General features: G+C 44.7%; 1 protein-coding gene across 3 annotated transcripts in view; it reads left to right on the top strand.

Annotated features, from left to right (window-relative positions):
- LOC115116518 (DNA cross-link repair 1C, PSO2 homolog (S. cerevisiae)) overlaps positions 1 to 22,361 on the top strand; it is a 37,075-nt gene that overhangs the window by 1,146 nt on the left and 13,568 nt on the right. For all 3 annotated transcript variants that reach the window (XM_065016176.1, XM_065016178.1, XM_065016177.1), the window contains exons 6-12: positions 2,968 to 3,069; positions 12,841 to 12,913; positions 14,861 to 15,001; positions 16,373 to 16,474; positions 18,328 to 18,464; positions 19,480 to 19,534; positions 19,624 to 19,712. In XM_065016176.1, coding sequence (XP_064872248.1) covers positions 2,968 to 3,069; positions 12,841 to 12,913; positions 14,861 to 15,001; positions 16,373 to 16,474; positions 18,328 to 18,464; positions 19,480 to 19,534; positions 19,624 to 19,712 — 699 coding nt within the window. The remainder of the gene's footprint in view (positions 1 to 2,967; positions 3,070 to 12,840; positions 12,914 to 14,860; positions 15,002 to 16,372; positions 16,475 to 18,327; positions 18,465 to 19,479; positions 19,535 to 19,623; positions 19,713 to 22,361) is intronic.

Here is a 22,361-nt window from a genome sequence, read left to right as displayed (position 1 = left end):
CTAGCTTGTGTTTGTGGTATCATATAGCTTGTGTTTGTGGTATCACATAGCTTGTGTTTGTGGTATCACCTAGCTTGTGTGTGTTTGTTAGACTTGGGTGATATACAGCTACTGCGTTCTGGGGTATTTAGAAATGGCGACAGTGTGATATTTTTGGGGGTGAGGGCCCTCTAACGCTCTGAGCCTCGCAGGGGGTGCATGCTACGCCACTGTTTCTAACTATCATTTCCCTAGCTAAGATGTACTGACTAAATGATCTCAGGGGTGCAACTCAATATTACAAAGGTGCGTGTACAAACAATAAGAACACCTTCCTAATATTGAGTCGCCCCCAATTTGTTGGGGCGTGGACACTACAAGATGTCAAAAGCTTTCCACAGGGAAGCTGACCCAATGATTCCCACAGTTGTGTCAAGTTGGCTGGATGTCCTCTGGGTGGTGGACCATTCTTGATACACAAAGGAAACTGTTGAGTGTGAGAAACCCAGCAACGTTGCAGTTCTTGACTCAAACTGCTGCGCTTGGCACCTACTACCATATGCCATTCAAAGGCACTTAAATCTCTTGTCTTGCCCATTCACCCTCTGAATGGCACACATACACAATCCATGTTTCATTTATCTCAAGGCTTAAAAATCCTTCTTTAACACGTCTCCTCCCCCTTCATCTACACGTCTCCTCCCCCTTCATCTACACGTCTCCTCCCCTTCATCTACACGTCTCCTCCCCTTCATCTACACGTCTCTCCTCCCCTTCATCTACATGTCTCCTCCCCTTCATCAACACTGATTGAAATGGATTTAACAAAGTGACAGTAATACGGGATCATAGCTTTCACCTGGTCTGTCTGTCGTGGAAAGAGCAGGTGTTCTTAATGTTTTGTGTACAGGCGCACCGGTTTGCGTCAAGAACAGTTTCCCTTGTGTATCAAGAACTAGTACTGTGTTATTTGTACATATCAGTACCAGTCAAAAGATTGGACACCTACTCATTCAAGGGGTTTTATTTATTTTTACTATTTTCTACATTGTAAAATAGTGAAGACATCAACTATGAAACACAATCAAAAAAGTGTTAAACAAATCTAAATATATATTTTAGATTCTTCAAAGTAGCCACCCTTTGCCTTTGACAGATTTGCACACTCTTGGCATTCTCTCAACCAGCTTCACCTGGAATGCTTCTCCAACAGTCTTGAAGGAGTTCCCACATATGCTGAGCACTTGTTGGCTGATTTTGCTTCACTCTGCAGTCCAAACCATCTCAATTGGGTTGAGGTCTGTTGATTGTGGAGGCCAGGTCATCTGATGCAGTACTCCATCACTCTCCTTCTTGGTCAAATAGCCCTTCCACAGCTTGGAGGTGTTTTGGGACATTGTCCTGTTGAAAAACAAATTATATTCCCCTAAGCGCAGACCAGATGGGATGGCGTATCATTGCAGAATGCTGTGGTAGCCATGCTGATTAAGTGTGCCTTGAATTCTAAATAAATCACAGACAGTGTCACCAGCAAAGTACCATCACACCACCTCCTCCATGCTTCACGCTGGGAACCATACATGCAGAGATCATCCATTCACCTGCTCTGCATCTCACAAAGACACGTTGGAACCAAAAAATCTTAATTTTGGACTCATCAGCCCAAAGGACAGATTTCCACCGGTCTAATGTCCATTGCTTGTGTTTCTTGGCCCAAGCAAGTCTCTTCTTATTATTGGTGTCATTTAGTAGTGGTTTCTTTGCAGCAATTCGACCATGAATGCCTGATTCGGGGCGGCAGGTAGCCTAGTGGTTAGTGTTGGGCCATTAACCGAAAGGTTGGTGGATTGAATCACAGAGCTGCCCCTGAACAAGGCAGTTAACCCACTGTTCCCCGATAGGCCGTCATTGTAAATAAGAAGTTGTTCTTAACTGACTTGCCTAGTTAAATAAAAATGAAAAAAATCACAGTCTCCTCTGAACAGTTGATGTTGATATGTGTATGTTACTTGAACTCTGTGAAGCATTTGTTTTGGCTGCAATTTCTGAGGCTGGTAACTCTAATGAACTGATCCTCTGTAGCAGAGGTAACTCTGGGTCTTCCTGTCCAATCTGAGGCTGGTAACTCTAATGAACTTATCCTCTGCAGCAGAGGTAACTCTGGGTCTTCCTTTCCTGTGGTGGTCCTCATGAGAGCCAGGTAACTCTGGGTCTTCCTATCCAATCTGAGGTGCAGTTAACTCTAATGAACTTATCCTCTGCAGCAGAGGTAACTCTGGATCTTCCTTTCCTGTGGTGGTCCTCATGAGAGCCAGGTAACTCTGGGTCTTCCTTTCCTGTGGTGGTCCTCATGAGAGCCAGTTTCATCATTGCGCTTGATGGTTTTTGCGACTGCACTTGAAAAATGTTCAAAGTACTTTACATTTTCTGGATTGACTGACCTTCATGTCTTAAAGTAATGTCGATCATTTCTCTTTGCTAATTTGAAATGTTCTTGCCAAAATATAGAGTATTTTACCAAATAGGGCTATGTTCTGTATACCACCCCTACCTTTTCACAACACAACTGATTGGCTCAAATGCATTAACACTTAACAAGGTACACCTGTTGATTTAAATGGATTCCAGGTGAATACCTCATGAAACTGGTTGAGAGAATGCCAAGAGTGTGCCTTGATGAATGCTGTCATCAAGGCAAAGGGTGGCTACTTTGAAGAATCTCAAATATAATTTAACACTTTTTTTGGTTTCTACATGATTCCATATGTGTTATTTCATAGTTTTGATGTCTTCACTATTATTCTACAATGTATAAAATAGTAAAAAATAAAGAAAACCCCTGGAATGAGTAGGTTTGTCCAAATCTTTTACTGGCACTAAGATATATATATATTCATTCATTCATTCATACCGTATACCCCGTTATGGTACAGGAACGATATGAAGGTATGAAAATCTGTATATCTCCCAACCCTTGTTTGTGTGTAGGTTCTTGGTAGAGGGGGCCCAGGGTACGGTGTTGTACACAGGAGACTTCCGACTGGCGAAAGGAGACGCCTCCCGCATAGAACTCCTCCACTCTGGGAGCAGGTACACACATACTTACATACATATACATACACACACACACACACACACACACACGTACATACTTACATACATATACATACACACACTAACACACACACACACACACATACGTACATACATATACATACATACACACAGTGGGGCAAAAAAGTATTTAGTCACCAATTGTGCAAGTTCTCCCACTTAAAAAGTTCTCCCACTTAAAAAGATGAGAGGCCTGTAATTTTCATCATAGGTACACTTCAACAGGATCAGTCGTCCTGTAAGTAATATATATATATATATATACACTGCTCAAAACAATAAAGGGAACACTAAAATAACACATCCTAGATCTGAATGAATGAAATATTCTTATTAAATACTTTTGTCTTTACATAGTTGAATGTGCTGACAACAAAATCACACAAAATTATCAATGGAAATCAAATTTATCAACCCATTGAGGTCTGGATTTGGAGTCACTCAAAATTAAAGTGGAAACCCACACTACATGCTGATCCAACTTTGATGTAATGTCCTTAAAACAAGTCTAAATGAGGCTCAGTAGTGTGTGTGGCCTCCACGTGCCTGTATGACCTCCCTACAACGCCTGGGCATGCTCCTGATGAGGTGGCGGATGGTCTCCTGAGGGATCTCCTCCCAGACCTGGACTAAAGCATCCTCCAATTCCTGGACAGTCTGGTGCAACGTGGCGTTGGTGGATGGAGCGAGACATGATGTGCTCAATTGGATTCAGGTCTGGGGAACGGGCGGGCCAGTCCATAGCATCAATGCCTTCCTCTTGCAGGAACTGCTGACACACTCCAGCCACATGAGGTCTAGCATTGTCTTGCATTAGGAGGAACCCAGGGCCAACCGCACCAGCATATGGTCTCACAAGGGGTCTGAGGATCTCATCTCGGTACCTAATGGCAGTCAGGCTACCTCTGGCGAGCACATGGAGGGCTGTGCCCCATTGAAATGCCACCCCACACCATGACTGACCCACCGCCAAACCGGTCATGCTGGAGGATGTTGCAGGCAGCGGAACGTTCTCCACGGCGTCTCCAGACTCTGTCACGTGCTCAGTGTGAACCTGCTTTCATCTGTGAAGAGCACAGGGCGCCAGTGGCGAATTTGCCAATCTTGGTGTTCTCTGTCAAATGCCAAACGTCCTGCACGGTGTTGGGCTGTAAACACAACCCCCACCTGTGGACGTCGGGCCCTCATACCACCCTCATGGAGTCTGATTTTGACCGTTTGAGCAGACACATGCACATTTGTGGCCTGCTGGAGATCATTTTGCAGGGATCTGGCAGTGCTCCTCCTTGCACAAAGGCGGAGGTAGCGGTCCTGCTGCTGGTTGTTGCCCTCCTACGGCCTCCTCCACGTCTCCTGATGTACTGGCCTGTCTCCTGGTAGCGCCTCCATACTCTGGACACTACGCTGACAGACACAGCAAACCTTCTTGCCACAGCTCGCATTGATGTTCCATCCTGGATGAGCTGCAGTACCGGAGCCACTTGTGTGGGTTGTAGACTCCGTCTCATGCTACCACTAGAGTGAAAGCACCGCCAGCATTCAAAAGTGACCAAAACATCAGCCAGGAAGCATAGGAACTGAGAAGTGGTCTGTGGTCACCACCTGCAGAACCACTCCTTTATTGGGGGTGTCTTGCTAATTGCCTATAATTTCCACCTGTTGTCTATTCCATTTGCACAACAGCATGTGAAATGTATTGCCAATCAGTGTTGGTTCCTAAGTGGACAGTTTGATTTCACAGAAGTGTGATTGACTTGGAGTTACATTGTGTTGTTTAAGTGTTCCCTTTATTTGTTTGAGCAGTGAATATTACTTAGTATACCTACCAAATACTACTTATCATAGTACAATACATAGAACTCCTCCACTCTGGGAGAAGGTACACACATATACTACTTACAGTATATACAGACAAAATGACTACCAAATACTACATAGAAGTTTATCATATCAGAGTTGTGAAGTGGAGCAGAGCATGCTGAGAGGAGTCTAGTGACAAAGTGCCATCCATCCTGTGTTTCCCCACCAGTTAGCTCTCGTTGTGTTAACCATTGCCAGTGTGCCTCCTTGCTGATTCCATCCTGTGTTTCCCCACCAGTTAGCTCTCGTTGTGTTTAACCATTGCTCGTTGTGTTAACCATTGCCAGTGTGCCTCCTTGCTGATTCCATCCTGTGTTTCCCCACCAGTTAGCTCTCGTTGTGTTAACCATTGCCACGTTGTAGAGCCTAGTGTTGTATTGTCTTGTAGAGCATTACAGCTATGCTATTGAAGTCGAATAGCCCCCGCGATATTCAACTTTTCAGGGAAGTTAGGAACCAATATTAACAGGCAATTAGGAAAGCAAAGCCTAGCTTTTTCAAACAGAAATTTGCATCCTGTAGCACAAACTCCAAAAAGTTCTGGGACACTATAAAGTCCATGGAGAATAAGAGCACCTCCTAGCTGCCCACTGCACTGAGGCTAGGAAACACTGTCACCACCGATAAGTCCACTATAATTGAGAATTTCAATAAGCATTTTTCTACGGCTGGTCATGCTTTCCACCTGGCTGCCCCAACCCCGGTCAACAGCCCAAACCTCCCCCATTTCTCCTTCGCCCAAATCCAGATAGCTGATGTTCTGAAAGAGCTGCAAAATCTGGACCGCTACAAATCAGCTGGGCTAGACAATCTGGACCCCTACATATCAGCTGGGCTAGACAATCTGGACCCCTACATATCAGCTGGGCTAGACAATCTGGACCCCTACAAATCAGCTGGGCTAGACAATCTGGACCCCTACAAATCAGCTGGGCTAGACAATCTGGACCCCTACATATCAGCTGGGCTAGACAATCTGGACCCCTACAAATCAGCTGGGATAGACAATCTGGACCCCTACAAATCAGCTGGGATAGACAATCTGGACCCCTACAAATCAGCTGGGATAGACAATCTGGACCCCTACATATCAGCTGGGCTAGACAATCTGGACCCCTACATATCAGCTGGGCTAGACAATCTGGACCCCTACATATCAGCTAGACAATCTGGACCCCTACATATCAGCTGGGATAGACAATCTGGACCCCTACAAATCAGCTGGGATAGACAATCTGGACCCCTACATATCAGCTGGGATAGACAATCTGGACCCCTACAAATCAGCTGGGATAGACAATCTGGACCCCTACATATCAGCTGGGCTAGACAATCTGGACCCCTACATATCAGCTGGGCTAGACAATCTGGACCCCTACATATCAGCTGGGCTAGACAATCTGGACCCCTACATATCAGCTGGGCTAGACAATCTGGACCCCTACATATCAGCTGGGATAGACAATCTGGACCCCTACATATCAGCTGGGATAGACAATCTGGACCCCTACATATCAGCTGGGCTAGACAATCTGGACCCCTACATATCAGCTGGGCTAGACAATCTGGACCCCTATCAGCTGGGCTAGACAATCTGGACCCCTACATATCAGCTAGACAATCTGGACCCCTACATATCAGCTAGACAATCTGGACCCCTACATATCAGCTGGGCTAGACAATCTGGACCCCTACATATCAGCTAGACAATCTGGACCCCTACATATCAGCTGGGATAGACAATCTGGACCCCTACATATCAGCTGGGATAGACAATCTGGACCCCTACATATCAGCTGGGCTAGACAATCTGGACCCCTACAAATCAGCTGGGATAGACAATCTGGACCCCTACAAATCAGCCGGGCTAGACAATCTGGACCCCTACATATCAGCCGGGCTAGACAATCTGGACCCCTACATATCAGCCGGGCTAGACAATCTGGACCCCTACATATCAGCCGGGCTAGACAATCTGGACCCCTACATATCAGCCGGGCTAGACAATCTGGACCCCTACATATCAGCTGGGCTAGACAATCTGGACCCTCTCTTTCTAAAATTATCTGCCGCAATTATTGCAACCCCTATTACTAGCCTGTTCAACCTCTTTCGTATCGTCTGTGATCCCCAAAGATTGGAAAGCTGCCGCGGTCATCCCCCTCTTCAAAGGGGGAGACACTCTAGACCCAAACTGTTACAGACATATCTATCCTTCCCTGTCTTTCTAAGGTCTTCGAAAGCCAAGTTAATAAACAGATCACCGACCATTTTGAATTCCACCGTACCTTCTCCGCTATGCAATTTGGTTTCCGAGCTGGTCGTGGGTGTACCTCAGCCACGCTCAAGGTCCTAAACGATATCATAACCGCCATCGATAACAGATATTACTGTGCAGCTGTATTCATCGACCTGGCCAAGGCTTTTGACTCCATCAATCACCACATTCTTATCGGCAGACTCAACAGCCTTGGTTTCTCAAAGTAAAACTAAATGCATGCTCTTCATCCGATCGCTGCCCGCACCTGCCCGCCCGTCCAGCATCACTACTCTGGACGGTCCTGACTTAGAATATGTGGACAACTACAAATACCTAGGTGTCTGGTTAGACTGTAAACTCTCCTTCCAGACTCACATGGACAAAGGGGGTGTTGTTGGGGTTGTGTTTCTGGACCTAAGGAAGGCTTTTGATACTGTTAACCATGAGATTCTCATCACAAAATTGTCCAAGTTCAACTTTTCCCCTGATGCCTTGAGATGGATGAAATCATACCTTGAAGGCAGAGCTCAGTGTGTCAGAGTGAGCAATGAGCTGTCGCCCACTCGTAGCTATGATGTGGGCGTGCCCCAAGGGTCAATACTGGGGCCCCTCCTGTTCAGCCTGTACATTAATGATCTGCCTTCTGTCTGTACTGGGTCTGAAGTTCAAATGTATGCAGATGATACAGTGATATATGTGCAAAGAGCAAACAACAAGCTGCACAAGAACTCACTACTGTAATGGTCCAGGTTACAAAGTGGCTCAGTGACTCACTACTGTAATGGTCCAGGTTACAAAGTGGCTCAGTGACTCACTACTGTAATGGTCCAGGTTACAAAGTGGCTCAGTGACTCACTACTGTAATGGTCCAGGTTACAAAGTGGCTCAGTGACTCACTACTGTAATGGTCCAGGTTACAAAGTGGCTCAGTGACTCGTGTTTGCATCTCAATGAGAAAAAAACTGTTTGCATGTTCTTCACAAAGAGGGCAACAGATGCTACTGAGCCAGACGTCTATGTGTCAGGGGAGAAGCTCCAGGTGGTTTCTGATTTTAAGTACCTTGGCATCATACTTGATTCCAACCTCTCTTTTAAAAAGCATGTGGAAAAGGTCATTCAAATAACCAAATTCAACCTAGATAATTTCCGATTAATATATGAAATTGTTTTTCTACAGAGGTAGCAAAACTGTACTTCACATCTATGATTCTTCCCCACTTAACATACTGCTTGACTAGTTGGGCCCAAGTTTGCTGTATTAAGACCTATTCAGTCTGTCTACAAACAGGCTCTCAAAGAGCTTGATGGGAAGTCCAATAGCCATCATCACTGTTACATCCTCAGAAAGCATCAGCTCCTGAGTTGGGAAAATCTTGTGCAATACACCGACGCATGTCTTGTATTCAAGATCCTAAATGGCCTGGCTCCTCCCCCTCCACTCAGTATTTTTGTTAAACAGAAAACCCAAACATATGGCAGCAGATCCACAAGGTCTGCCATGAGAGGTGACTGTATAGTTCCCTTAAGGAAAAGCACCTTTAGTAAATCCGTTTTCTCTGTGAGAGCTTCCCGTGTCTGGAATACACTGCCTTCAGACACACACAACTGCACCACATATCACACTTTCACAAAATGCATGAAGACCTGGCTAAAGGTCAATCAGATTTGTGATCATAATCCCTAGATGTGTGTTGCCGCTTTCCATGTTGTCTGTAGCTTGTGATGTGTGGAAACACTTTGTTGCTTTTATGAATTTTGTCTTGTTTTTGTTCTGTCTGTATGCTATGTCTTGCTTGTTATGTTGCTCTGTCTGTATGCTATGTCTTGCTTGTTATGTTGCTCTGTCTGTATGCTATGTCTTGCTTGTTATGTTGCTCTGTCTGTATGCTATGTCTTGCTTGTTATGTTGCTCTGTCTGTATGCTACGTCTTGTCCTATGTTGTTCTGTCTGTATGCTATGTCTTGTCCTATGTTGCTCTGTCTGTATGCTACGTCTTGTCCTATGTTGCTCTGTCTGTATGCTATGTCTTGTCCTATGTTGCTCTGTCTGTTGTCTTGTCCTATGTTGCTCTGTCTGTATGCTACGTCTTGTCCTATGTTGCTCTGTCTGTATGCTACGTCTTGTCCTATGTTGCTCTGTCTGTATTGCCTTGCCTTGTCCTATGTTGCTCTGTCTGTATGCTACGTCTTGCTTGCCTTGCCCTATGTTGCTCTGTCTGTATGCTACGTCTTGCTTGCCTTGCCCTATGTTGCTCTGTCTGTATGCTATGTCTTGCTTGTTCTATGTTGCTCTGTCTGTATGCTATGTCTTGCTTGTCCTATGTTGCTCTGCGTGTGCTCACTGCTCAATGATTGTCTATATTGTAATTGTTTTTAATAACCTGCCCAGGGACTGAGGTTGAAAATTAGCCGGCTGGCTAAAACTGTCACTTTTACTGAAACGTTGATTAATGTGCACGGTCCCCTGTAAAAATAAAATGAACTCAAACATTAAACATCTCCAATCCAAAATGAAATCTAGAATCGGCTTCCTATTTCGCAACAAAGCATCCTTCACTCATACTGCCGAACCTACCCTCGTAAAACTGACCATCCTACCGATCCTCGACCTTGGCGATGTCATTTATAAAATAGCCTCCAACACTCTACTCAGCAAATTGGATGCAGTCTATCACAGTGCCATCCGTTTTGTCACCAAAGCCCCATATACTACCCACCACTGCGACCTGTACGCTCTCGTTGGCTGGCCCTCGCTTCATATTTGTCGCCAAACCCACTGGCTCCAGGTCATCTATAAGTCTTTGCTAGGTTAAGCCCCGCCTTATCTCAACTCACTCGTCACCATAGCAGCACCCACCTGTAGCACGCGCTCCAGCAGGTATATTTCACTGGTCACCCCCAAAGCCAATTCCTCCTTTGGCCGCCTTTCCTTCCAGTTCTCTGCTGCCAATGACTGGAACGAATTGAAAAAAGTCACTGAAGCTTGGAGACTCATATCTCCCTCAATAGCTTTAAGCACCGGCTGTCAGAGCAGATCACTACACCTGTACATAGCCCATCTGTAAATAGCCCACCCAACTACCTCATCCCCATACTGTTATTTTCTTTGCTCCTCCTTTGCACCCCAGTATCTCTACTTGCACATCTATCACTCCAGTGTTAATGCTAAATTGTGACTTCACCGCTATGGCCAATTTATTGCCTTCCCTCTCTAATCTTACCTCAGTTGCACACACTGTATGTATATAGATTTTTTCTTCTATTGTGTTATTGACTGTACGTTTTGTTTATTCCATGTGTAACTCTGTGTTGTTGTTTGTGTGGCACTGCTTTGCTTTATCTTGGCCAGGTCGCAGTTGTAAATGAGAAGTTGTTCTCAACTGGCCTACCTTGGCATGGGCCAACACAGGGCCTGAGGAAAGGATTCAGACCCTTTCACTTTTTCCACATTTTGTTAAATGTATCTAATCCATTTTAGTAATAATGTTTCCTCTCATTAAATCGATACACAATACCCCATAATTACAAAGCCAAAAGTTTTGTTAATTTTAGCAAATGTATTCAAAGTAAACAAATAACTTATTTACGTAAGTATTCAGACCCTTTGCTCTGAGACTCAAAATACTGTAGAGCTCAGGTGCATCCTGTTTTTATTGATCATCCTTGTGATGTTTCTACAACTTGATTGGAGACCACCTGTGGTAAATTCAATTGATAGACAGGTGTGTGCCTTTCCAAATCATGTCCTATGTAAGGCTCCACAGGTAGAGCCAAACCCAAGCCATGAGGTTGAAGGAATCCTCCGTAGAGCTTCGAGACAGGATTGTGTCGAGGCACAGATCTGGGGAAAGGTACCAAAAAAATATCTGCAGTATTGAAGGTCGCCAAGAACACAGTGGTCTCCATCATTCTTAAATGGAAGAAGTTTGGAACCACCAAGACTCTTCTTAGAGCTGGCCGCCCAGTCAGGGAGGTGACCAAGAACCCGATGGTCGCTCTGACAGAGCTCCAGAGTTCCTCTGTGGAGATGGGTTAACCTTCCAGAAGGACAACCATCTCTGCAGCACTCCACCAATCAGGCCTTTATGGTAGAGTGGCCAGACTGAAGCCACTCCTCAGTAAAAGGCACATGACGTTCTGCTTGGAATTTGCCAAAAGGCACCTAAAGGACTGTCAGACCATGAGTTTGAACTCTTTGGCCTGAATGCCAAGTGTCACTTCTGGAGAACCAGGCGCCGCTCATCACCTGGCCAATACACTCAGGACCTTAGACTGGGGCGAAGGTTCACCTTCTAACAGACCAACGAACCTAAGCACACAGCCAAGACAACCCAGGAGTGGCTTCGGGACAAGTCTCTGGATGTCGAGTGGCCCAGGCAGAGCCCGGGAATTTAACCCAATCAAACATCTCTGGAGAGACCTGAAAATAGCTGTGCAGCGATGCTCCCCATTCAACCTGACCGAGCTGGAGAGGATCTGCAGAGAAGAATGGGAGAAACTCCCCCAAATACAGGTGTGCCAAGCTTGTAGCATCAGACCCAAGAAGACTCTAGGCTGTAATCTGACAGAGGTGCTTCAACAAAAGTACTGAGTAAAGGGTCTGAATACTTATGTAAACATATTTAAAAAATTTAGTTTTTGCTTTGTCATGGGGTATTGTGATGTCATTATGGGGTATTGTGATGTCATTATGGGGTATTGTGATGTCATTATGGGGTATTGTGATGTCATTATGGGGTATTGTGTAGATTGATGAGGGGAAAAACAACTTCCTCAATTTTAGAATAAGGCTGTAACATAACAAAATGTCAAAGTCAAGAGGTCTGAATACTTTGAATGCACTGTATGAGCCCAAACCCAGGAAAAAAATAAATGATTGTTATACAATACATGACACACAAAAATATTTAAGGTGTATTTGGTACATAACTGGTATAGCCTAAATTAAACAAATTCAGAGTTAGCCTACAATTATAGTGAATTTGTATTTGAATAGTTTAGTGTTTTATGCTCGAGATGGTTTAATGAAGCTGAAGATTCACAATATGTGCCCAGGTGACAAGACAGTGGATTAATTTATTTTTTAAATTTTAATTTTACCTTTATTTAACCAGGCAAGTCAGTTAAGAACACATTCTTATTTTCAATGACGGCCTGGGAACAGTGGGTTAACTGCCTGTTCAGGGGCAGAACGACAGATTTGTACCTTGTCAGCTCGGGGGTTTGAACTCGCAACCTTCCGGTTACTAGTCCAACGCTCTAACCACTAGGCTACGCTGCCGCCCTAGTGATGCTGAAGATTCACAATATGTGCCCATATAGGGCTGTGGCGGTCATGACAGCGTCTCACGGTAATTGACCGTTAATTAACAAACATGTTTAGCATCTCCAGGCCTCCACACATACAAGCCGCTAATTGGAACATGTACATTTATAAAAGTTGACCATAATCCACTGTGATGTTCATGCCCATATTGTTAATCAGCGTCATTAAACCTCCTCGACCCTAAAACTGTCTTGTCATCCGAGCCCTAACCAGCACACAGGAGAGAACACACCAAGTAAAACCTAGGCAATATACAGTGGTCCTCAGTTCCAATGCCAGACAGTGTGCTGTGTTGTTTCAGGGTGAAAGACATCAAGAGTGTGTATCTGGACTCCACCTTTTATGACCCTCGCTTCTATGAGATCCCCAGCAGGGTGAGTGTGTGGGATTCTGAGAGCGCTACAGAGAGAGAGAGAGAGAGCTACACACAGAGAGAGAGAGCTACACACAGAGAGAGAGAGCTACACACAGAGAGAGGGAGCACTACACAGAGAGAGAGAGAGCTACACAGAGAGAGAGAGAGCGAGAGCTACACACAGAGAGAGAGAGCTACACACAGAGAGAGAGGGAGCGCTACACAGAGAGAGAGAGAGAGCACTACACAGAGAGAGAGAGAGCATTACACAGAGAGAGAGAGAGCTACACACAGAGAGAGAGAGCTACACACAGAGAGAGGGAGCACTACACAGAGAGAGAGAGAGCTACACAGAGAGAGAGAGAGAGAGCACTACACAGAGAGAGAGAGCTACACAGAGAGAGAGAGAGCTACACAGAGAGAGAGCTACACAGAGAGAGAGAGAGAGCTACACAGAGAGAGAGAGCACTACACAGAGAGAGAGAGAGAGAGAGAGCACTACACAGAGAGAGAGAGAGCACTACACAGAGAGAGAGAGAGAGAGCTACACAGAGAGAGAGCTACACACAGAGAGAGAGAGGGAGCACTACACAGAGAGAGAGCACTACACACAGAGAGAGAGCGCTACACACAGAGAGAGAGAGAGGGAGCACTACACAGCGAGAGAGGGAGCACTACACAGAGAGCGAGAGAGCTACACACAGAGAGCGAGAGAGAGCTACACAGAGAGAGAGAGCTACACAGAGAGAGAGAGAGCTACACAGAGAGAGAGAGAGAGCTACAGAGAGAGAGAGCTACAGAGAGAGAGAGCTACACAGAGAGAGAGAGCTACAGAGAGAGAGAACTACAGAGAGAGAGAGAGCTACAGAGAGAGAGAGCTACACAGAGAGAGAGAGCTACAGAGAGAGAGCTACAGGGAGAGAGAGCTACACAGAGAGAGAGAGCTACAGAGAGAGAGCTACACAGAGAGAGAGAGCTACAGGGAGAGAGAGCTACAGAGAGAGAGAGCTACAGGGAGAGAGAGCTACACAGAGAGAGAGAGCTACACAGAGAGAGAGAGCTACAGAGAGAGAGAGAGCTACACAGAGAGAGAGAGCTACAGAGAGAGAGCTACAGAGAGAGAGAGCTACAGAGAGAGAGAGAGCTACAGGGAGAGATCTATAGAGCGAGAGAGAGGGGAGAGAGCTACAGGGGGAGAGAGAGCTACAGGGGGAGAGAGAGCTACAGAGAGAGAGAGCTACAGAGAGAGAGAGCTACACAGAGAGAGAGAGCTACAGAGAGAGAGAGAGCTACAGAGAGAGAGAGCTACAGAGAGAGCTACAGAGAGAGAGAGCTGCAGGGAGAGATATATAGAGCGAGAGAGAGGGGAGAGAGAGCTACAGAGAGAGAGTGAGAGCGCTACAGGGGGAGAGAGAGCTACAGAGAGAGAGCTACAGAGAGAGAGAGAGCTACAGAGAGAGAGCTACACAGAGAGAGAGCGCTACAGAGAGAGAGAGCGCTAGAGAGAGAGAGAGAGCTACAGAGAGAGAGAGAGCTACAGAGAGAGAGAGACACAGAGAGAGAGAGCTACAGAGAGAGAGAGCTACAGAGAGAGAGAGAGCTACAGAGAGAGAGAGCTACAGAGAGAGAGCTACACAGAGAGAGAGCTACAGGGAGAGAGAGCTACAGAGAGAGAGAGAGCTACAGAGAGAGAGAGAGCTACAGAGAGAGAGAGCTACACAGAGAGAGAGAGCTACAGGGAGAGAGAGCTACAGAGAGAGAGAGCTACAGAGAGAGAGAGCTACAGAGAGAGAGCTACACAGAGAGAGAGAGAGCTACAGAGAGAGAGAGAGCTACAGGGAGAGAGAGCTACAGAGAGAGAGAGCTGCAGAGTGTGTGTGTAGGAGACGTGTCTACATGCTATCCGGGGGCTGGTACAGGACTGTGTGTGTGTGTGTGTGTGTGTGTGTGTGGTGTGTGTGTGTAGGAGACGTGTCTACATGCTATCCGGGGGCTGGTACAGGACTGGGTCAGTAGGAGTGTGTACCATACAGTGTGGCTGAATTGTAAAGCTGCATATGGATATGAATACCTCTTCACTAACCTGGGGGACGAGTTTCACACACAGGTAGGTGACCAACACTTAAAACCTCTTAAGGATCCGCCCCCTTTTTCAATTTCCACCTAAAATGACATACCCAAATCTAACTGCCTGTAGCTCAGGAAGCAAGGATATGCATATCCTTGGTACCATTTGAAAAGGAAACACTTTGAAGTTTGTGGAAATGTGAAATGAATGTAGGAGAATAACAATACAAAAGAAATAACTTTTTTTTTGTACCATTATCTTTAAAATGCAAGAGAAAGGCCATAATGTATTATTCCAGCTCAGGTACCATTTAGATTTTGGCCACTAGATGGCAGCAGTATGTGCACCGTTTTAGACTGATCCAATGAACCATTGCATTTCTGTTCACAATGTTGTATCGAGACTGCCCAAATGTGCCTAATTTGTTTATTAATAACTTGTAAGTTCTCTAACAATAGCATGATATTCTTTCACTGTAAAAGCTACTGTACATTGGACAGTTAGATTAACAGGAATGTAAGCTTTCTGACCATATTCTTTCACTGTACATTGGACAGTTAGATTAACTGTAAGCTTTCTGACCATATTCTTTCACTGTAATAGCTACTGTACAGTTAGATTAACAGGAATGTAAGCTTTCTGACCATATTCTTTCACTGTAATAGCTACTGTACATTGGACAGTTAGATTAACAGGAATGTAAGCTTTCTGACCATATTCTTTCACTGTAACAGCTACTGTACATTGGACAGTTAGATTAACAAGAATGTAAGCTTTCTGACCATATCAGATATGACTGTTCTTGTTACTTACAACCTCATGCTAATCACATTGGCCTTACGTTAGATATGACTGTTCTTGTTACTTACAACCTCATGCTAATCACATTGGCCTTACGTTAGATATGACTGTTCTTGTTACTTACAACCTCATACTAATCACATTGGCCTACGTTAGCTCAACTGTCCCATGTGACAATATCAGATATGACTGTTCTTGTTACTTACAACCTCATGCTAATCACATTGGCCTTACGTTAGCTCAACTGTCCCATGTGACAATATGAGATATGACTGTTCTTGTTACTTACAACCTCATACTAATCACATTGGCCTACGTTAGATATGACTGTTCTTGTTACTTACAACCTCATGCTAATCACATTGGCCTTACGTTAGCTCAACTGTCCCATGTGACAATATCAGATATGACTGTTCTTGTTACTTACAACCTCATACTAATCACATTGGCCTACGTTAGATATGACTGTTCTTGTTACTTACAACCTCATGCTAATCACATTGGCCTACGTTAGCTCAACTGTCCCATGGATGGGACACCGATACCAAATCAGATTGATTTTAAACACTTTGTTAAGCATGACCAATAATGACACGTGGTGTGTTGTAGATTCATGTCAAAAGCCTGGACATGTTTAAGAAGATGCCAGAGATTCTGAGTCATGTGACCACGGATCGAGCCACTCCGATCCATGCCTGCCGTCACCCCAAGGTAACGCTGTTACACGCCCCCTTTCTCTTAGAAACCCCTAACCAATAGAAACATGTTGTGGTGTGTAGGATGAGGAGTCTTAACCAATGGAAACATGTTGTGGTGTAGGATGAGGAGTCCTAACCAATAGAAACATGTTGTGGTGTAGGATGAGGAGTCCTAACCAATAGAAACATGTTGTTGTGTAGGATGAGGAGTCCTAACCAATAGAAACATGTTGTTGAGGAGCCCTAACCAATAGAAACATGTTGTTGTGTAGGATGAGGAGTCCTAACCAATAGAAACATGTTGTTGAGGAGCCCTAACCAATAGAAACATGTTGTTGAGGAGCCCTAACCAATAGAAACATGTTGTTGTGTAGGATGAGGAGTCCTAACCAATAGAAACATGTTGTTGTGTAGGATGAGGAGTCCTAACCAATAGAAACATGTTGTTGAGGAGCCCTAACCAATAGAAACATGTCGTTGTGTAGGATGAGGAGCCCTAACCAATAGAAACATGTTGTGGTGTAGGATGAGGAGTTCTAACCAATAGAAACATGTTGTTGAGGAGCCCTAACCAATAGAAACATGTTGTGTAGGATGAGGAGTCTTAACCAATAGAAACATGTTGTGGTGTAGGATGAGGAGTCCTAACCAATAGAAACATGTTGTTGTGTAGGATGAGGAGTCTTAACCAATAGAAACATGTTGTTGAGGAGCCCTAACCAATAGAAACATGTTATGGTGTGTAGGATGAGGAGTCCTAACCAATAGAAACATGTTGTTGTGTAGGATGAGGAGTCTTAACCAATAGAAACATGTTGTTGAGGAGCCCTAACCAATAGAAACATGTTGTTGAGGAGCCCTAACCAATAGAAACATGTTGTGTAGGATGAGGAGTCCTAACCAATAGAAACATGTTGTTGTGTAGGATGAGGAGTCTTAACCAATAGAAACATGTTGTTGAGGAGCCCTAACCAATAGAAACATGTTGTTTAGGATGAGGAGCCCTAACCAATAGAAACATGTTGTGTGTAGGATGAGGAGTCCTAACCAATAGAAACATGTTGTTGTGTAGGATGAGGAGTCTTAACCAATAGAAACATGTTGTTGAGGAGCCCTAACCAATAGAAACATGTTGTGTAGGATGAGGAGTCCTAACCAATAGAAACATGTCGTTGTGTAGGATGAGTCCTAACCAATAGAAACATGTTGTGTAGGATGAGGAGTCTTAACCAATAGAAACATGTTGTGTAGGATGAGGAGTCTTAACCAATAGAAACATGTTGTGTAGGATGAGGAGTCCTAACCAATAGAAACATGTTGTGTAGGATGAGGAGTCCTAACCAATAGAAACATGTTGTGTGTAGGATGAGGAGTCCTAACCAATAGAAACATGTTGTGTAGGATGAGGAGTCCTAACCAATAGAAACATGTTGTGTAGGATGAGGAGTCTTAACCAATAGAAACATGTTGTGTAGGATGAGGAGTCCTAACCAATAGAAACATGTCGTTGTGTAGGATGAGGAGTCTTAACCAATGGAAACATGTTGTTGAGGAGCCCTAACCAATAGAAACATGTTGTTGTGTAGGATGAGGAGTCCTAACCAATAGAAACATGTTGTTGTGTAGGATGAGGAGTTCTAACCAATAGAAACATGTTGTTGTGTAGGATGAGGAGTCCTAACCAATAGAAACATGTTGTGGTGTAGGATGAGGAGTCCTAACCAATAGAAACATGTTGTGTTGTAAGTTGAGGAGTCCTAACCAATAGAAACATGTCGTTGTGTAGGATGAGGAGTCCTAACCAATAGAAACATGTTGTGTTGTAAGTTGAGGAGTCCTAACCAATAGAAACATGTCGTTGTGTAGGAGGAGGAGTTTGTTCCTGCCAGCAGGCTGCCGTGTGGCTCCTCGGCATCAGATGGAACTCCTCTAAACATCATCAGTATCAAACCCTCCACTATGTGGTTTGGAGAGAGAACACAGAGGACTAAGGTTATCGTCAGGTACACACACTCAGAGAAACACACACACACACACTCAGAGAAACACACACACACACACTCAGAGAAACACACACACACACACAGAGAAACACACACACACAGAGAAACACACACACACACACACAGAGAAACACACACACACACACAGAGAAACACACACACACACACACACACACAGAGAAACACACACACTCAGAGAACACACACACTCACACACACACACTCAGAGAAACACACACACACACACACACAGAGAAACACACACACACACACAGAGAAACACACACACACACACTCAGAGAAACACACACACTCAGAGAAACACACACACACACACACACAGAGAAACACACACACTCACACAGAGAAACACACACACACACACACACACAGAGAAACACACACACTCAGAGAAACACACACACACACACACATACACACACTCAGAGAAACACACACACACACTCACACACAGAGAAACACACACACACACTCACACTCAGAGAAACACACACACACAGAGAAACACACACACACAGAGAAACACACACACACACTCACACATACACACACTCAGAGAAATACACACACTCAGAGAAACACACACTCAGAGAAACACACACTCAGAGAAACACACACACACAGAGAAACACACACACACACACACACTCACACACTCACACTCAGATAACACACACACACACACACACTCAGAGAAACACACACACAGAGAAACACACACTCAGAGAAACACACACACACAGAGAAACACACACACACACACACACTCACACTCAGATAAACACACACACTCACACTCAGAGAAACACACACACACTCAGAGAAACACACACACTCACACTCAGAGAAACACACACACACTCAGAGAAACACACACACACACACTCAGAGAAACACACACACACACACACTCAGAGAAACACACACACACACACACACACTCAGAGAAACACACACACACACATTATCTTACACAGATGTGTAATGTTTTCAGGACAGGTGCCAGTTCCTACCGAGCCTGCTTTTCCTTCCACTCATCCTACTCTGAGGTGAGACACCTGCCTGCCGATCTGTCTGTCTGCCTCGGTCTGTGCCTGTCTGCCTCTGTGTGATACTCTTCTCTTCTTCCTGTTTTCAGATAAAAGACTTCCTGTCTTATCTCCAGCCAATCAACATCTACCCCAGTGTCATTCCTATTGGCCGAACTCACGCTGATGTCACGGAGCTGTGAGCCAGTCATCCTCTATACACTGAATGTCTTCTCTACACCCCAACTCCCTAATACCCCAATCCCCAACCCCATTATGCCCCAAACCCCTAATACCCCAACCCCATTATGCCCCAACCCCTAATACCCATACCCCAACCCCCCTAATAACCCAACCCCCTAATACTCCCACCCCTAATACCATACCCCCTAATAACCATACCCGAACCCCTAATACTCCAACCCCCCTAATACTCCGACCCCTAATACCCATACGCCCTAATAACCATACGCCAACCCCCTAATAACCCAACCCCCTAATACTCCAACCCCTAATACCCATACCCCCTAATACCCATACGCCTACCCCCTAATACCCATACCCCCTAATACCCATACGCCAACCCCCTAATAACCCAACCCCCTAATACCCATACGCCAACCCCTTACACTACGATATAAAGAATGATTAGCAGACTTAGGAATGACATGCCAGCAACAAACGCTGACACTACACATCCAAGTATATCTGACCATATTATGAAAGACAAGAATTGTACTTTTGAATTCTGTGAAGTCAGTGTCTAGGAGGTGGTTATTGTTGTCTGTCAACAACAAGCCACCAGGGTCTGACAATCTAGATGGAAAGTTACTGAGGATGATAGCAGACGATATTGCCACTCTTATTTGCCACATCTTCAATCCAAGCCTACTAGAGAGTGTGTGCCCTCAGGCCTGGAGGGAAGCTAAAGTCATTCTGCCACCTAAGAATAGTAAAGCCCCCTTTACTGGCTCAAATAGCCGACCAATCAGCCTGTTTACCACCAACCCTTAGTAAACTTCTGGAAGAAATGGTGTTTGACCAGATACAATGCTATTTCACCCTAAACAAATTGACAACAGACTTTCAGCACGCTTATGGAGAAGGACATTCAACAAGCACAGCACTTGACTGAAGATTGGCTGAGAGAAATTGATGATAAAATGATTGTGGGGTCTGTCTTGTTAGACTTCAGTGCAGATTTGGACAAGATTGATCAGAGTCTGCTGCTGGAAAGACATGTGTTGTGGCTTTACACCCCCTGCTATAATGTGGATAAAGAGTTACCTGTCTAACAGAACACAGAGGGTGTTATGGCTTTACACCCCTGCTATAATGTGGATAAAGAGTTACCTGTCTAACAGAACACAGAGGGTGTTATGGCTTTACACCCCCTGCTATAATGTGGATAAAGAGTTACCTGTCTAACAGAACACAGAGGGTGTTATGGCTTTACACCCCTGCTATAATGTGGATAAAGAGTTACCTGTCTAACAGAACACAGAGGGTGTTATGGCTTTACACCCCTGCTATAATGTGGATAAAGAGTTACCTGTCTAACAGAACACAGAGGGTGTTATGGCTTTACACCCCCTGCTATAATGTGGATGAAGAGTTACCTGTCTAACAGAACACAGAGGGTGTTATGGCTTTACACCCCTGCTATAATGTGGATGAAGAGTTACCTGTCTAACAGAACACAGAGGGTGTTATGGCTTTACACCCCTGCTATAATGTGGATAAAGAGTTACCTGTCTAACAGAACACAGAGGGTGTTATGGCTTTACACCCCTGCTATAATGTGGATAAAGAGATACCTGTCTAACAGAACACAGAGGGTGTTATGGATTTACACCCCCTGCTATAATGTGGATGAAGAGTTACCTGTCTAACAGAACACAGAGGGTGTTATGGCTTTACACCCTGCTATAATGTGGATAAAGAGTTACCTGTCTAACAGAACACAGAGGGTGTTATGGCTTTACACCCCCTGCTATAATGTGGATAAAGAGTTACCTGTCTAACAGAACACAGAGGGTGTTATGGCTTTACACCCCCTGCTATAATGTGGATAAAGAGATACCTGTCTAACAGAACACAGAGGGTGTTATGGATTTACACCCCCTGCTATAATGTGGATGAAGAGTTACCTGTCTAACAGAACACAGAGGGTGTTATGGCTTTACACCCCCTGCTATAATGTGGATAAAGAGTTACCTGTCTAACAGAACACAGAGGGTGTTATGGCTTTACACCCCCTGCTATAATGTGGATAAAGAGTTACCTGTCTAACAGAACACAGAGGGTGTTATGGCTTTACACCCCCTGCTATAATGTGGATGAAGAGTTACCTGTCTAACAGAACACAGAGGGTGTTGTGGCTTTACACCCCCTGCTATAATGTGGATAAAGAGTTACCTGTCTAACAGAACACAGAGGGTGTTATGGCTTTACACCCCCTGCTATAATGTGGATGAAGAGTTACCTGTCTAACAGAACACAGAGGGTGTTATGGCTTTACACCCCCTGCTATAATGTGGATAAAGAGTTACCTGTCTAACAGAACACAGAGGGTGTTCTTTAATGGAAGCCTCTCCAACATAATCCAGGTAGAATCAGGCATTCTCCAGGGCAGCTGTTTAGGACCCTTGCTGTTTTCAATTTTTACTAACGACATGCCACTGACTGAGTTTCTATGTATGCGGATGACTCATTATACACATCAGCTACTACAGCGACTGAAATGACTGCAACAAAGAGCTGCAGTTAGTTTCAGAGTGGGCGGCAAGGAATAAGTTAGCCCTAAATATGTTTAAAACTAAAAGCATTGAATTTGGAACAAAACACT

The sequence above is a fragment of the Oncorhynchus nerka genome, unplaced genomic scaffold, assembly GCF_034236695.1.
Source record: "Oncorhynchus nerka isolate Pitt River unplaced genomic scaffold, Oner_Uvic_2.0 unplaced_scaffold_1101, whole genome shotgun sequence".
In the NCBI taxonomy this organism is placed as follows: Eukaryota; Metazoa; Chordata; class Actinopteri; order Salmoniformes; family Salmonidae; genus Oncorhynchus; species Oncorhynchus nerka.
Note: the sequence above shows the minus strand (reverse complement) of the source record. Positions and strands in the feature narration are given on the sequence as shown.